We start from the raw sequence: 17,693 nt of genomic DNA on the forward strand, positions 1-17,693 counted from the left end.
AGACATATTTTCATTAAGTGTTGTAGAAGAGAAAATGTCTGTCTTAATAATAATAATCAATTCCACTAATCAAAACACCAATCTCTGTCCCCATTAAGGATCTATAGGGCTGGCCCCTAAAATATTCAGTCATTTGTATCTCAAAATTGAAAAACAATTTTAGATAGGTGTAAGAACAAAAAATGTTATTATTCGTGAGACCTTGCGAATGAACTCAAGAAAAAGGGGCTGGCCCCTTAAATTAGGGGCCAAGAAACTCGTAAACTCTATCACAGATAACGAAAAAACGATAAAGATTTTTTAATGCATTATAGAAGCAAAGTTGTTGATCGTTACAATATCTATCAGAAAAAATCATTGCCACGTCTATTTATTACGTAATTAGGGATTTTTAGGGGCCAAAGTGCTAAAGCTTTGACGCAATATATCTAGAGAAGAAGACATATTTTGTTAAGCATTGTAGAAGAGAAAATATCTGTATTGATGATTCTAATCGATTCCATTAATCAAAACACCAATGTCTGTCCCCATTAAGGATCTAGAGGGCTGGCCCCTAAAATATTCTATCATTTGTAATTATAAAATGAACAACAATTCTAGATAAGTGTAAGAACAAAAAATATTATAATTCGTGAGTCCTTTCAAATGAACTCAAGAAAAAGGGGCTGGCCCCTTTATTTAGGGGCCAAGACTGTCGTAAACTCTATTGCAGATTACTTAAAAACGATACAGATTTTGTAATGCATTGTAGGAACAAAGTTATTGATCGTAACAATATCAGTTTGTAGAACTCATTTCCAAACCCATTGATGACGTAATTAGGGATTTTAGGGGACAAAAATCTTACATCTTTAATGTTCTGTATGAGAAAAAGCAAAACTTTTTGTTAAGCATTTTAAAGGATAATGACAATCGTTTACATTTTCTGAAAGGGAGTGGTTGAGGGGAATTCTGAAATTTCATTGATATTTTAATGCTATCGTTTAAATATTGAACGGAAGACCTACTCGTTACTCGTAACGAGATCGTATCTAGTTATTATTATTTTTTTTCCACGAATTTTGTGCACGCGATTTCTCGAAAACTATTCGGCCGATTTCGACCATTTTTTCTCAGATGATTGCCAGTGGTCATAATTCTAGAAGTTTTTTTAAATTTTGAAATCGGCACTTCCGGTTCCGATTTACGGCCGATTTTGTAAGTTTTTACGACTAATTTTGTGCAGACATAAACTCAGAGACTATCAGAGATAGGAATATGAAATTTTCAGGATAGGTAGACCATAGGTTGAAGTTGTGCACAATGTAGTTTTTTTGCGCCAGTGGCGCCATTTCTATGAGCTCGCATAGGCTCGAAAATTGGGTACGAATTTCGAATCAAATTTTTCATACGTTTTGATCTGTATCTTTTTATGAGTAGATATTTTGTTAAAACATATATAACAAAAGTGGTAGATAATCGAAAGTTCTTTTCAACAAAATCAAGAAATAGGGGCTGGCCCCTTAAATTAGGGGCCAAGACAGTCATAAACTCTATTACAAATAACTTAAAAACGATAAAGATTTTGTAATGCATTATAGAAGCAAAGTTGTTGATCGTACCAATATCTATTTGAAAAAATCATTGCCACGCCCTTTTATTACGTAATTAGGGATTTTTAGGGGCCAAAGTACTTAAACTTTGACGAAAAATAACGAGAGAAGTATACATATTTTGTTAGACATCATAGAAGAGAAAATGTTTGAATAAATGATTTAAATTGATTCCACTTATCAAAACACGATTTTCTGTCCCCATTAAGGATCTAGAGGGCTGGCCCCTAAAATATTCAATCATTTGTATCTCAAAAATGATCAACAATTTCACATGGGTGTAAGAACAAAAAAATTTGCATTCTTAAGACCTTTTCACACAAATCAAGAAAAAGGGGCTGGCCCCTTTTTTTAGGGGCCAAGGCCTTCGTTAACTCTATTACAAGTAACTTAAAAACGATTAAGATTTTGTAATGCATTATAGAAGCAAAGTTGTTGATCGTACCAATATCTATTAGAAAAAATCATTGCCACGCCCATTTATTACGTAATTAGGGATTTTTAGGGGCCAAACTACTTAAACTTTGACGAAAAATAACTAGAGAAGTATACATATTTTGTTAGACATCATAGAAGAGAAAATATTTGAAAAAATGATTTAAATTGATTCCACTTATCAAAAGACGAATTTCTGTCCCCATTAAGGATGTAGAGGGCTGGTCCCTAAAATATTCAATCATTTGTATCTCAAAAGTGATCAACAATTTTAGATGGATGTAAGAACAAAAAATGTTAGTATTCATGAGACCTTTCGTATAAAATCAAGAAAATGGGGCTTGCCCCTTAAATTAGGGGCCATTAGACTCCTAAACTCTATTACTCATACCTTAAAAACGATTAAGATTTTGTAATGCATTATAGAAGCAAAGTTGTTGATAGCAGCAATATCTGTTTGTAAAACTCATTTCCAAACCCATTGATGACGTAATTAGAGATTTTAGGAGACTAAAATATTAAATCTTTAATGTGCTGTATGTTAAAAAGCAAAACTCTTTGTTAAGCATTTTAAAGGATATTGACAATCGTATACATTATCTAAAAGGAGGTGGTTGAGGGAGAATTCTGAAATTTCATTGATATTTTAATCGAATCGTTTAAAAAATTAAACGGAAGACCTACTCGTTACTCGTAACGAGATCAAATCTAGATAAGGTCTTCCGTTTCCAACGGAAGACCTTATTGTTTTCGTACTGTTTCTTATTATTAAGGTCTTCCGTCTTCAGCGGAAGACCTTACTGTTTTTCTACGCGTTCTCATTCTTCTATATTATTATTTTTCTTCTTGGTAGTCACCCTTAATTTCTCAGCCATTTCTCAATCGATTTTAATGATTTTTACAGGGATGATGTCTTAGGTGAATATCTCTTTGCATCTTACTTCCTGTCTGAAAATTCACTTCCGCTTCTGAATTATCTCCCTTTTTCATGTATTTTGGAACATGATATTGTTCACGCATCTCCTCAAAAACTGTTATAGTGAGGGACTTGAAATTTATATGCAAGATAGAGTGGTTATGGTAGATTTGCTTGCTTGTTTTAGATTTGACCAGAAGTCATCATCCTTGAAGCTCGCCCGGAACTGAAAATGTTGATGTTAAATTTTTTTGACAATTTTTACGAAATTTGAGATTTGATCACGAATATCTTTCTTCTAATCAATATTTTGCTAACACATGTAGAGCATCAAAAATTAATCTATAAAAGATCTTTCAACTGACACCAAGCAAAAGGGGCTGACCCCTCATATAAGGGGACAAGAGGGGTCTAAAGTCTTTTATCTATATCTCTTTAATGAAAAATATTTTGTAATGTATTAAAGAAGCAAAAATGTGTATCTTCCAGTTATCTACCTATATTTGTTAAGAGTTTTCTGATATGTTACATAATTTGGATTTTAAAGGGGCTAGAAGTCCAATATTTTGATCATTTATTTCTTAAAAAGGAGAAATATTTTGAAATGCATTATAGAAGAGAAGATACTCAGAATAATATTCGTAATAATATTCAACCACCAAAGTTTCGTTTAATGGTCCTTATAAGGAGATAAAGAGTCGGCCCCTAAAACAATCTTTCCCTAATATCTCAAAAACAGTCACAAATTTCTAAACACTTGTTGAACAAAATGTGTTTAATATTAAGGGACCTTTCATTGATATCAAGAAAAAGGGGCTAGCCCCTCAAATTACATGATAAGAGGGATCTAAATGTTTCAATCAAAGCTCTTATACATATATCAGAAACAAAACAAGGGTGAGAAGTCCAATACATTTCTGATTTATTTGTTTAAGAAAAAGAGGATATAGAAATTGAAGAAAAGAGTCTGTTTAAAATCAAAGGATTTTTCATTCTATTTCCAAATCATGTTTAGCTGGTAAATAGCAAAATAAAGGTCAAGCATGTATCTCAAACTCTAGTGATATTGGGAATTTAGTATTTTCCGTTTAATATAGAAGTCAACGACCACCGCCCCCCCCCCCCCCACCCTTCATAAAATCATTTAGTTTTTCTGGCCCGATTTTACTTGATCTTTGATCTCGGACCTTTAATTTCAACTTAGTACCATTCTAGATTACCGCACTCATTACCAGACCAATTCGTTCATTATTAAGAGAGTTATGAACTTTTTGGCATTTGAGTTTTAATTTTCGTGTTTGACATGTACTGTAGAAAAAAATTCTAACTCCCGAGCCCTTCACTCAATCTTCATGAAATTTTGTGTAAATGTACCTCGGACCTCATTCTGTTTTTCTGCCAAATTTGCAGCGGGTTGAACAATAAAGAAGAAATTTTCGACATCAAGCCGCGAGTATAGCCTGTACGGGGACTTAAAATTTACACAGTGCAAGGGATGTAAGCAGCCGCGTAATATTTCTGTTGCATGTATTTCATGTTTTCCGTTTAGTCTGTATCTACGATACCGTGTGAACTAATTATGAATGTTAGAACTGTGGAAATTACTGTCATCGATTTTTTTATGAATAAATTTACGTGTTACTGATTTCGTTATTTCTACATTTATAAGAATTTTATCAATCCTGTTGATATAAAACAGTCAAACATAATAGTAAACGACACAAAAAAATCTCTTCTCTGAAATACATGTGTAAAATGCATCAGTCATTGTTTTAGGACTCCCCCTAATTGTCGTTAACCGAATCCGAGATCCACACCTCAAAATTCTACTTTCGATTTATTTACGACGAAATTCAAGCTCGGTCCTTTTCATCCCCCTCCAGACACAAACACGCAACAATATTTCAAATGACCTCGCACTGTTACCAAACCTGAGTAGTGAAACATCTTACACGTTGTTTTTCATCTCATACAAAAATTCAGCTCCTGTCCCGGGCGGAAACGCCCCAAATTCAAAAAGAAAATCGGGAATTATTTCGCGTCAGCCATGTTTTGACGTGAACCTTCGATGATGAAATATAGACTGGCAATGCCTGTCTGATATGTGCGATATATATTTCGTACGATAGAGACAGAGGACCAGTCTACGATGAAATACTTTTATGACACATGCAAAGGCTGTGTGTTCGAATCTCGCCGGAGCCAAGATTTGTTCTTTCTCTCTATTTCCTTCTCTCCATTTTTTTTGACTTTGTAACTAAGATATTCAAAATAAAGGGGTTGTTGGACTGAAGTACAAGTTTCCAACGGAAAACCTCATTGTTATTGCCTTGTTCCTTTTTCCCTATTCTTCTATATTATTATTTTTTTTCTTACAAATTTTGTGCACGCAAGATCTCGAAAACTACTCAATTGATTTTTATGAAACTTGTCGATCTAATAGATGACGATGTGAACCGTATTGCAAATTTTTTTATTGATGACGTCACTTCAGGTTTTGAGATATAGTCGTTTTGTCGATTTTCAGAGAGGTATTTTTTCGGTAGTACTCCTTTTAAACTATAGCAGACATACACTTAAAATTTTCAGTGATGGTAGACGGAAGATTGAAATTGTGCATAAAGTTTTAAAATCATTTCGATCGCAAAAAGCGCCGAAGCTCGCCTGGACCCAAAAATTGAGATTAAACAAATATCATATTTTTTTCTGGTTTTCTTTGTTTATCTCTTTTCTGAATAATATTTTGTTAAAACATATAATGTTAATTTTTTTTATATTTATAAGAACTTTTATTTGATATCAAGACAAAGGGGCCCCTCAAATTAGGGGACCAAAGGGCTCTCAAGTCTTTCATCTATAGCCCCTTTACTGAGATATATTTTGTGAAAGATTATAGAAGCAACTATGTTTATCTTACAGTTATGTATCCAAGCAGTGTCATGATTTTATAATGTGGTACGTAATTAAGGTTTTTAAGGGGTCAAAAATCCAAAACTTTGATCACCGATATCTCAGAAAGGAAAAATATATTTTGAAATGCAGTATAGAAGAAAAGATACTCAAAATGATCTACTAAACAATATGGATTCTTCAAAATTTCGTTAAACGACCCAAATAAGGAGATAAGGGATCGGCCCCTAAAACGCTCTTTCTGAGATATCTCAAGAATGGAAACAAATTTCTATACACTTCTGAGATATCTCAAGAATGGTAACAAATTTCTATACAATTGTTGAACAAAATATCTTTAAAAGTAAATGACTTTTCATTTGATACGAGGAAAAAGAGGCTGCCCCTCGAATTAGAGATCTAAATGTTTTCAACCAAAGCTCATACATCTAAAACAAAATAGTATCTGGCCCTTAGAATGTAGACCTTTGTCTTATATGTTAAATCACGTTTAGCCGTTAAATAGCAAAACCAAGGTCGTACATGTATTTCATGTTCGAAAACACAAGGAAGACCTCCTCGTTGCTCGCAACGAGATCGTGTCTAGTTATTAAGGTCTTCCGTCTTCAGCGGAAGACCTTACTGTTTTTCTACGCGTTCTCATTCTTCTATATTATTATTTTTCTTCTTGGTAGTCACCCTAAATTTCTCAGCCATTTCTCAATCGATTTTAATGATTTTTACAGGGATGATGTCTTAGGTGAATATCTCTTTGCATCTTACTTCCTGTCTGAAAATTCACTTCCGCTTCTGAATTATCTCCCTTTTTCATGTATTTTGGAACATGATATTGTTCACGCATCTCCTCAAAAACTGTTATAGTTAGGGACTTGAAATTTATATGCAAGATAGAGTGGTTATGGTAGATTTGCTTGCTTGTTTTAGATTTGACCAGAAGTCATCATCCTTGAAGCTCGCCCGGAACTGAAAATGTTGATGTTAAATTTTTTTGACAATTTTTACGAAATTTGAGATTTGATCACGAATATCTTTCTTCTAATCAATATTTTGCTAACACATGTAGAGCATCAAAAATTAATCTATGAAAGATCTTTCAACTGACGCCAAGCAAAAGGGGCTGACCCCTCATATAAGGGGCCAAGAGGGGTCTAAAGTCTTTTATCTATATCTCTTTAATGAAAAATATTTTGTAATGTATTAAAGAAGCAAAAATGTGTATCTTCCAGTTATCTACCTATATTTGTTAAGAGTTTTCTGATATGTTACATAATCTGGATTTTAAAGGGGCTAGAAGTCCAATATTTTGATCATTTATTTCTTAAAAAGGAGAAATATTTTGAAATGCATTATAGAAGAGAAGATACTCAGAATAATATTCGTAATAATATTCAACCACCAAAGTTTCGTTTAATGGTCCTTATAAGGAGATAAAGAGTCGGCCCCTAAAACAATCTTTCCCTAATATCTCAAAAACAGTCACAAATTTCTAAACACTTGTTGAACAAAATGTGTTTAATATTCATTGATATCAAGAAAAAGGGGCTAGCCCCTCAAATTACATGATAAGAGGGATCTAAATGTTTCAATCAAAGCTCTTATACATATATCAGAAACAAAACAAGGGCGAGAAGTCCAATACATTTCTGATTTATTTGTAAAAGAAAAAGAGGATATAGAAATTGAAGAAAAGAGTCTGTTTAAAATCAAAGGATTTTTCATTCTATTTCCAAATCATGTTTAGCTGGTAAATAGCAAAATAAGGGTCAAGCATGTATCTCAAACTCTAGTGATATTGGGAATTTAGTATTTTCCGTTTAATATAGAAGTCACCGACCACCGCCCCCCCCCCTTCATAAAATCATTTAGTTTTTCTGGCCCGATTTTACTTGATCTTTGATCTCGGACCTTTAATTTCAACTTAGTACCATTCTAGATTACCGCACTAATTACCAGACCAATTCGTTCATTATTAACAGAGTTATGAACTTTTTGGCATTTGAGTTTTAATTTTCGTGTTTGACATGTACTGTAGAAAAAAATTCTAACTCCCGAGCCCTTCACTCAATCTTCATGAAATTTTGTGTAAATGTACCTCGGACCTCATTCTGTTTTTCTGCCAAATTTGCAGCGGGTTGAACAATTAAGAAGAAATTCCCGATATCAAGCCGCGAGTATAGCCTGTACGGGGACTTAAAATTTACACAGTGCAAGGGATGTAAGCAGCCGCGTAATATTTCTGTTGCATGTATATTTCTTGTTTTCCGTTTAGTCTGTATCTACGATACCGTGTGAACTAATTATGAATGTTAGAACTGTGGAAATTACTGTCATCAATTTTTTTATGAATAAATTTACGTGTTACTGATTTCGTTATTTCTACATTTATAAGAATTTTATCAATCCTGTTGATATAAAATAGTCAAACATAATAGTAAACGACACAAAAAAAATCTCTACTCTGAAATACATGTGTAAAATGCATCAGTCATTGTTTTAGGACTTCCCCTAATTGTCGTTAACCGAATCCGAGATTCACATCTCAAAATTCTACTTTCGATTTATTTACGACGAAAATCAAGCTCGGTCCTTTTCATCCCCCTCCAGACACAAACACGCATCAATATTTCAAATGACCTCGCACTGTTACCAAACCTGAGTAGTGAGACATCTTACACGTTGTTTTTCATCTCATACAAAAATTCAGCTCCTGTCCCGGGCGGAAACGCCCCAAATTCAAAGAGAAAATCGGGAATTATTTCGCGTCAGCCATGTTTTGACGTGAACCTTCGATGATGAAATATAGACTGGCAATGATTTGTTCTTTCTCTCTATTTCCTTCTCTCCATTTTTTTTTTGTCTTTCTAACTAAGATATTCAAAATAAAGGGGTTGTTGGACTGAAGTACAAGTTTCCAACGGAAAACCTTATTGTTATTGCCTTGTTCCTTTTTCCCTATTCTTCTATATCATTATTTTTTTTTCTTACAAATTTTGTGCACGCAAGATCTCGAAAACTACTCAATTGATTTTTATGAAACTTGTCGATCTAATAGATGACGATGTGAACCGTATTGCAAATTTTTTTTATTGATGACGTCACTTCAGGTTTTGAGATATAGTCGTTTTGTCGATTTTCAGAGAGGTATTTTTTCGGCAGTACTCCTTTTAAACTATAGCAGACATACACTTAAAATTTTCAGTGATGGTAGACGGAAGATTGAAATTGTGCATAAAGGTTTAAAATCATTTCGATCGCAAAAAGCGCCGAAGCTCGCCTGGACCCAAAAATTGAGATTAAACAAATATCATAATTTTTTCTGGTTTTCTTTGTTTATCTCTTTTCTGAATAATATTTTGTTAAAACATATAATGTTAATTTTTTTTATATTTATAAGAACTTTTATTTGATATCAAGACAAAGGGGCCCCTCAAATTAGGGGACCAAAGGGCTCTCAAGTCTTTCATCTATAGCCCCTTTACTGAGATATATTTTGTGAAAGATTATAGAAGCAAAGATGTTTATCTTACAGTTATGTATCCAAGCAGTGTCATGATTTTATAATGTGGTACGTAATTAAGGTTTTTAAGGGGTCAAAAATCCAAAACTTTGATCACCGATATCTCAGAAAGGAAAAATATATTTTGAAATGCAGTATAGAAGAAAAGATACTCAAAATGATCTACTAAACAATATGGATTCTTCAAAATTTCGTTAAACGACCCCAATAAGGAGATAAGGGATCGGCCCCTAAAACGCTCTTTCTGAGATATCTCAAGAATGGTAACAAATTTCTATACACTTCTGAGATATCTCAAGAATGGTAACAAATTTCTATACACTTGTTTAACAATATTTCTTTAAAAGTAAATGACTTTTCATTTAATACGAGGAAAAAGAGGCTGCCCCTCGAATTAGAGATCTTAATGTTTTCAACCAAAACTCATACATCTAAAACAAAATAGTATCAGGCCCTTAGAATGTAGACCTTTGTCTTATATGTTAAATCACGTTTAGCCGTTAAATAGCAAAACCAAGGTCGTACATGTATTTCATGTTCGAAAACACAAGGAAGACCTCCTCGTTGCTCGCAACGAGATCGTGTCTAGTTATTATTATTTTTTTCCACAAATTTTGTGCACGCGATATCTCGAAAACTATTCGGCCGATTTCGACCATTTTTTCACAGATGATTGCCAGTGGTCATAATTCTAGAAGTTTTTTTAAATTTTGAAATCGTCACTTCCGGTTCCGATTTACGGCCGATTTTGTAAGTTTTTACGACCCATTTTGTGCAGACATAAACTCAGAGACTATCAGAGATATGAATATGAAATTTTCAAGATAGGTAGACCATAGATTGAAGTTGTGCACAATGCAGTTTTTTTACGCCAGAGGTGCAAAGTTTAGGAGCTCGCCTGGGCTCGAAAAATGGATACGAATTTTTAATCAAAATTTTCATACTTTTTTATCTGTATCTTTTTATCAGTTCATATTTTCTTAAAACATATATAATAAAAGTGGTAGAGAATTGAAAGTTCTTTCAAACAAAACCAAGAAATAGGGGCTGGCCCCTTTTTTTAGGGGCCAAGGCACTCTTAAACTCTATTACAAATAACTTAAAAACGATAAAGATTTTGTAATGCATTATAGAAGAAAAGTTGTTGATCGTACCAATATCTATTAGAAAAAATTATTGCCACGCCCATGTATTACGTAACTAGGGATTTTTAGGGGCCAAAGTACTTAAATTTTGACGCAATATAGCCAAAGAAGTAAACATATTTTGTTAAGCATTGTAGAAGAGAAAATATCTGTATTGACGATTCTAATCGATTTCATTAATCAAAACACCAATGTCTGTCCCCATTAAGGATCTAGAGGGCTGGCCCCTAAAATATTCAATCATTTGTATCTCAAAAATGATCAACAATTTTAGATGGGTGTAAGAACAAAAAATGTTATTATTTATGAGAACTTTCGAATGAACTCAAGAAAAAGGGGCTAGCCCCTTTATTTAGGGGCCAAGACTGTCGTAAACTCTATTACAGATAACTAAAAAACGAAAAAGATTTTGTAATGCATTATAGAAGCAAAGTTGTTGATCATTACAATATCTATCAGAAAAAATCAATGCCACGCCCATTTATGTCGTAATTAGGAGGTTTAGGGGCCAAAGTACTAATATTTTGACACAATATATCTAGAGAAGGAGACATATTTTGTTAAGCATTGTAGAAGAGAAAATATCTGTATTGATGATTCTAATTGATTCCATCAATCAAAACACCAATGTCTGTCCCCATTAAGGATCTAGGGGGCTGGCCCCTAAAATATTAAATCATTTGTATCTCAAAAATGATCAACAATTTTAAATAGGTGTAAGAACAAACAAGAGGCCAATTGGCCTTAACGGTCACCTGAGTAGCATATATGCAATACACAAACTTGTCATGGAGTCTCATATATGCATCTAATTAATTAGGTTTCATACTGGAGTAGAAAAATTATAAATTTGTAATGACAACCACATTTAATTCAAAAAGAACTGTGAAACCTATAATTTTGGTGAAAAACTAAAAGATCTGGTCTACAAAATAATGAATTTAGTTTTCCTTTCAGGTGTGTGGGAGTAAAGAAGATAATTTTTTAACGTTATATGCATTAGCATCTATACATCCATTTTGGCCCTGCCCTAGAGTCAAAACCCATACCCCAGGGGACATGAAAATTAAAATTTCAGTAGTGGACTTCCTGGTAAACATAATTATTAGTCGTTTTTTTTATACAGATGTGTGAGAATAGAGAAGAAGATTTATAAACATTATATGCATTAACACTTTATTGCCATATTGCCCCCCCCCCCCCCCTCATGTCCTGAACCCCTGACCCAGGGGCCATGAATTTCACAATTTAGGTAAAGGAGATTGTGGATATCATAACCATGTATTCAGTTTTTTGCCCACATGTGTGGGAGTAGAGAAGAAGATTTTTTAAGATTTAAATCATTTTTACTATATGGCCCCACCCTAGAGCATGAACACCTAACAAAGGGGTCATGAATTTCACAATTTTAGTAGAGAGCCTCATGGACATCATAATCATGCATTTAGTTTTTAACAAATATATATGGGAGTAGAGAAGAAGATTTTCTAAGATTTAATACATTTTTACTATTTGGCCATATTGGCCCCACCCTAGAGCCTGAACCCCTGACCCAGGGGTCATGAATTTCACAATTTAGGTAGAGGGCTTCATGGACATCATAATCATGCATTTAGTATTTAACAAATATATATGATAGTAGAGAAGAAGATTTTCTAAGATTTAATACATTGTTACTACATGGCCATATTGGCCCCACCCTAAAGCCTGAACCCCTGACCGAGGGGTCATGAATTTCACAATTTAGGTTGAGGGCTTCATGGACATCATTATCATGCATTTAGTTTTTAACAAATATATATGAGAGTAGAGAAGAAGATTTTCTAAGATTTAATACATTTTTACTATTTGGCCATATTGGCCCCACCCTAGAGCCTGAACCCCTGACCGAGGGGTCATGAATTTCACAATTTAGGTTGAGGGCTTCATGGACATCATTATCATGCATTTAGTTTTTAACAAATATATATGATAGTAGAGAAGAAGATTTTCTAAGATTTAATACATTTTTACTATTTGGCCATATTGGCCCCACCCTAGAGCCTGAACCTCTGACCAAGGGGTCATGAATTTCACAATTTAGGTTGAGGGCTTCATGGACATCATTATCATGCATTTAGTTTTTAACAAATATATATGATAGTAGAGAAGAAGATTTTCTAAGATTTAATACATTTTTACTATTTGGCCATATTGGCCCCACCCTAGAGCCTGAACCCCTAACCCAGGGGTCATGAATTTCACAATTAAGGTATAGGGCTTCATGGACATCATAACCATGCATTTAGTTTTTAACAAATATATATGGGAGTAGAGAAGAAGATTTTCTAAGATTTAATACATTTTTACTATATGGCCATATTGGCCCCACCCTAGAGCCAGAACCCCTGACCCAGAGGCCATAAATTTCACAATTTTGGTAGAGGGCCTCATGGACATCATAACCATGCATTCAGTTTTTTCCTCACTTGTGTGGAAGTAGAGAAGAAGATTTTTGAAAATTTGGCTTTTTTTGCATATTTTGCCCCGCCCGTGGCACCCCAGGGGTGGTAGAGCCATAAATTTCACAATTTAGATTCTTCTTACCATAGAGATGCTTCACACTAAAAATGGTAACGATTGGCCTGGTAGTTTTCAAGAAGAAGTTAAAAATGTAAAATTGTTAACGCACGACGCACGACGCACGACGACGGACGAAGACCAATTGCAATAGGTCACCTGAGTGACTCAGGTGACCTAAAAATGTTAGAATTTGTGAGACCTTTCGACTGAATTCAAGAAAAAGGGGCTGGCCCCTTAAATTAGGGGTCAAGAAACTTGCAAACTCTATTATAGATAACTTAAAAACTTGCGTTTTTTAAAGGATATTGACAATCCTATACACTATCAGGGAGTGGAGGTGGGATTTTGAAATTCCATTGATATTTTAATTGTATCGTTTAAAGATTGAACGGAAGACCTACTCGTTACTCGTAACGAGATCGTATCTAGTTATCAAATATTTTTGTTTTTGACATTGCGCCGCAGGTCGAATTTCTGATCTAACATGCTTTCATTTCACTAATTTAATCTCAAACAATATTTGATTTTAAAACATTATTTGAATGCACATTTCTTGAACCCTTTGTGGCACAAATTTCATCTTCCTTTGTCTTCGATTAACTGAATAACGCCACTTGTCTACGCTATTTTGGGACAACCCTCGTACTTTAACCTAGCCATTGAATCCTTATCAAAATTCGACATAATGTAACGTTTTGGAAGGAAATAGTCATTCTTAATTTTCTTTGTTTATCTCTTTCCAGTGTCAGTATTACGATTGAGCCAAATGTAACAAATCACCAGTCAGAAAGGTTTTGTATATATATGGGGCGACATCAATATGTAACATTGCATCTTTGAGTATCTATAATGTTGGACCTTCTAGTATCTATCTTCAGCTTTGTGTGTTGGCTTTGGTTATCAATGTATCTTTAAATTTAGTTCTAACAAAATTAGAACGTTTTACAAAAAGTTAAAGGTGGATCCCTACTCAGAAATTTTTTGTTTAAAGTATTTTTTTTTCATTTAGTATGATTCTTGTGTTACATTTTAAAAGCCAAAACAATTTTTTTTATTTGATTAATCTTGACATATATTGTAATTTGTTTCTAATGCAATATCATTAACCCAATAATTATGTGATTTTCTAATAATGAAAATTACATAATATCAATATATATATATATAATGTATACATTACTATCAGTGGCGACGTCACTCGAGTAAGGACTCACCTTAAGTGAGCGTCTCAGAGAAAGTCATGCAAAACAGTCCACAAGCATGGTTGATGTATCGATATCAATGTTGGTGTGCAACATAGTATTAATATGCCATAAAATTTGCCACATATGTTTTTGTCATGGTTGGCATAGTTCATGAGTAAAAGGCATGTTACTAAAAATAGAACAAGGGGTCAAAAATGGGAACAAAAACCATGAAATCTACACATATTTCAGGACCTCTCAACTAACAGTGATAATACATGCATAGAAACTAGTTATAGGGGGTAAAAGCATGTTGTCTAGCATGTCTCCTGGGGAGGTACATTTATATAGATCTTATCTAGTTTAAGTACAAAAAGGTCATAAACTTTTCGAATTCCTACGTTTAGTGAAATGTTCAAATTTTACCAACTTACAAAGCATTATTTTGGGGTCTGTAAACGCTTCAATTTCTTTTATTGCAATTACACCAATAAGTACAGACCATGAATAGTACAATATAAAAAATCTGACTTTGGACTCTATAATATAGGTCAGATATGACGTCACCAATGAGACTGGTATTTTCATTTTTACAAAAAAACGTTAAAATGGCTAACATTCAATTCACTTAAATCTATACCAGAAATGTTCTGATATATCACAGCATTATTTTGACAATTTATACAGAAAATAATAATAAAAATTAACTTTGAATATTTCAAAACAGGAAATACAAGTTGTCATTAATAACGCCATCATATAAGTACATTACTTATATATTACTGTTATTCATAAAAACTTAAAATTGTTGTTTTTCCTCATTTTGGACTTTTATCACTTTCTTTGAAGAAGGTAAAAAAAAATTCTGATGCTTTATGGTTTTAACAGAGAATACTAAATTAAATGTTATTACTCTAAGATAAGTTTTGAAAATATTAATTTCAATATTTTCAAATACTAGAATAAAATTGGTTACTAAAATGAAAAAAACTTGTTTCCAAGGAAATACAATCATTTGCGTAATTTGTTTAATTTCCTGAGAAAACCTTATATATTACTGACAGTGCATTGAACCTTCAGAGAGTTAACTTTTGGTGGTGTCTAATTAGAACTGACAATAATCATTACATAAAAAGAAATGAATCATTGCACTAATGTAACCTGTAAGTTGCCATGCTCACACAATCATAAAAGATAAATACCAAATGTAATAAGAAATACATTCATGCTAAAATACACATACTGAGACAGTGTATTTTTTTTAAACCTGGAATTTTTCACCTTTACAGATATCTTAAAGTATAAAACATTGATAATTTCCATGTAAATGCATGTTATATAGGTTGCCACAGAGATATCCAAAGGTAAATTAAGTATTTGCTGCATAAAACACATTTTCATACATGTCAGATACAGTCTGCTGATGTTCTTCTGCCTTAAGATTCATGACAATTTCTTGAAGATGTTCATCTGTTTCTGGAACTTCCACTAAAAGAATCTGTCTGTCCCTATAATTTTTCTTCTTGTTGTTAATATATGATGCAAACAGGTTTCTCAGTTGATTTGCTGTTAGCCACTCAAATGGTCTAAAAAGGCGTTGTCCATTTTCATCACAAGCTTTTTGAAGTTCTCCACTTAAAGCTGCATAATTCGGCCGTTTTCCTGTCTTTTCACAGCTTTCAAAAATCTTCTTTACATACTCCTTCACATTTAAGGAGAACCTGTTGCATTTAGCAACAGATTTTAATGCCAATCCTCCTGAACTTTGGGAAAAGATACCTGTATCACGACTCCGAGACAACACTGTCTCACAAATGTGAGCATATTTCTCTCGGATGGCAGAACACTTTTCAACCCATATTTTGATGCCACAATCAATTCCGGTTTCTTCAGCTTTCCTGTAAAGGTGATTGCCTAATGCTAGATGTTTCTCAAGGTTAGCAGACCTCACATACTGTTTCTGGCAATAGGGATCTGGACATGCATACAAATCATTATTCAGGTGCCCCTGGTCCTGTTCCTGGTTCTGTTCCTCCTCCATTTCATTTTGAATGTTTGGGTTCCTCATTCTAACACAGACTTGTCCAACATCAACTGCATGAGATGGAAATTCGTCTAACACCTATAAAGCAATAAAATCCAAATTACATTTGTAATTTTTAGACTATATAGCACATACATTTGTAATTATACTACAGAGACTATATAGTAAATTGCATTTGTAATCTATATAACAGAGACAAAATAGCTAGTATGTCTTCTTTATGATATTGAATCGAACATTATATAAGTATATGATTATTAATTTTCATAACTAACATTTACCTCAAAACCATTCATTTCTCCAACATTAAGATGCTGATCCTTCAAAGTATTGGTCTCAATAAGGCGTCCACAACCAATCTGATATGCCCTTTTTGCAATAACTGAATCCACATCAAATCTGAAATTGTTCAGAAGGCTAATCTGAGGAATTTTGGATTTTATCTTTGGTTCCTCTGCATTGTCAATGGAGATAACACAGGTCTTTGTTCCTTTCAATCCATTATTACTTTCTAAGGCTCTCTTCAAGTCTGAGGCAGAAAGAATATCATTTCCCTCATTCAGAAATCTAGCCACATGCATTCGACAGGAACCAGTTTTGCTGTCACAAAGATCTTTTCCAGACTGTGCTTCACTGAAGTTGAACTCCTTGATGGTAATAGGAAAATGACTGTGATTCTGACTGATAAAGGAGATTAGTGGTGTACAGTGATAGCAACCAGCATTGTCTGTCTTCATGTAGATCTCTTTCAGGTTTGGAAACTGCACTGATAGAGTCAAAAGAAGGTGTCTAATAATATGAGCAACGGAAAACCAACCTTGAGTACCATTCTCAAGGATATGGATATAGGTGTTCAAGTCAAGATGGTCTGACAAGGTGCTAGCTGTTGGTTCAGGGTCACTCTTCTTGGTAATTAAACATGAAATATGCCAGCTAATGCCCTTTTTTCCAAAGAAGTCTGACTGTGTTTCCCTGTACTGGAGGGGTAGAAACTTCATGGCCCAATCCATTATAAGAAGTCCCTGGTTTGATTCAAGGTGTTGTAGGATGTCTGATCTTGCAAAGTCTTGGTGCACAGTTCTAAGAAGATGAGCCTTCCAGTCCTTGATGGCTTTTGTTGCCATGGTAATTTCATGCTGCAATTCCTCCATCAAATCCTCAGATGGTATTCTGACTGTTTTAGTGGCTTCAGTGATGCCCTCTGTAAGTTTGTGTGTCAAAACACAATTTGAGCAAATGTCTGAATGGTCATGATCACAGTTACTAGAAAAGCATGTGTCTTTTGGATCACTCAGGGCAAATGTTGTACAATGATCACTGCATGAGGAACTTCTGCTGAAATGGCTTTTCACATCAAATTTCAAGTGCTGATTACAGATGTTGATCAT

General features: G+C 33.8%; 2 protein-coding genes across 3 annotated transcripts in view; one reads left to right on the forward strand and one right to left on the reverse strand.

Annotated features, from left to right (window-relative positions):
* The window catches only part of LOC128159367 (carbohydrate sulfotransferase 15-like), a 53,673-nt gene that overhangs the window by 20,853 nt on the left and 15,127 nt on the right, over positions 1-17,693 (forward strand). For both annotated transcript variants that reach the window (XM_052822432.1, XM_052822431.1), the window contains one exon: positions 13,821-13,868. In XM_052822432.1, the coding sequence (XP_052678392.1) occupies positions 13,821-13,868 (48 nt within the window). The remainder of the gene's footprint in view (positions 1-13,820; positions 13,869-17,693) is intronic.
* LOC128159366 (uncharacterized) lies at positions 14,298-17,587 on the reverse strand. The gene is made up of 2 exons (XM_052822430.1): positions 16,587-17,587; positions 14,298-16,383 (listed from the first exon to the last, which is right to left on the reverse strand). Exons 1-2 carry the CDS (start codon positions 17,454-17,456, stop codon positions 15,631-15,633), a joined length of 1,623 nt encoding a protein of 540 aa, XP_052678390.1. The 5' UTR covers positions 17,457-17,587; the 3' UTR covers positions 14,298-15,630.

The sequence above is a fragment of the Crassostrea angulata genome, chromosome 8 (assembly GCF_025612915.1).
Source record: "Crassostrea angulata isolate pt1a10 chromosome 8, ASM2561291v2, whole genome shotgun sequence".
NCBI lineage: Eukaryota > Metazoa > Mollusca > Bivalvia > Ostreida > Ostreidae > Magallana > Magallana angulata.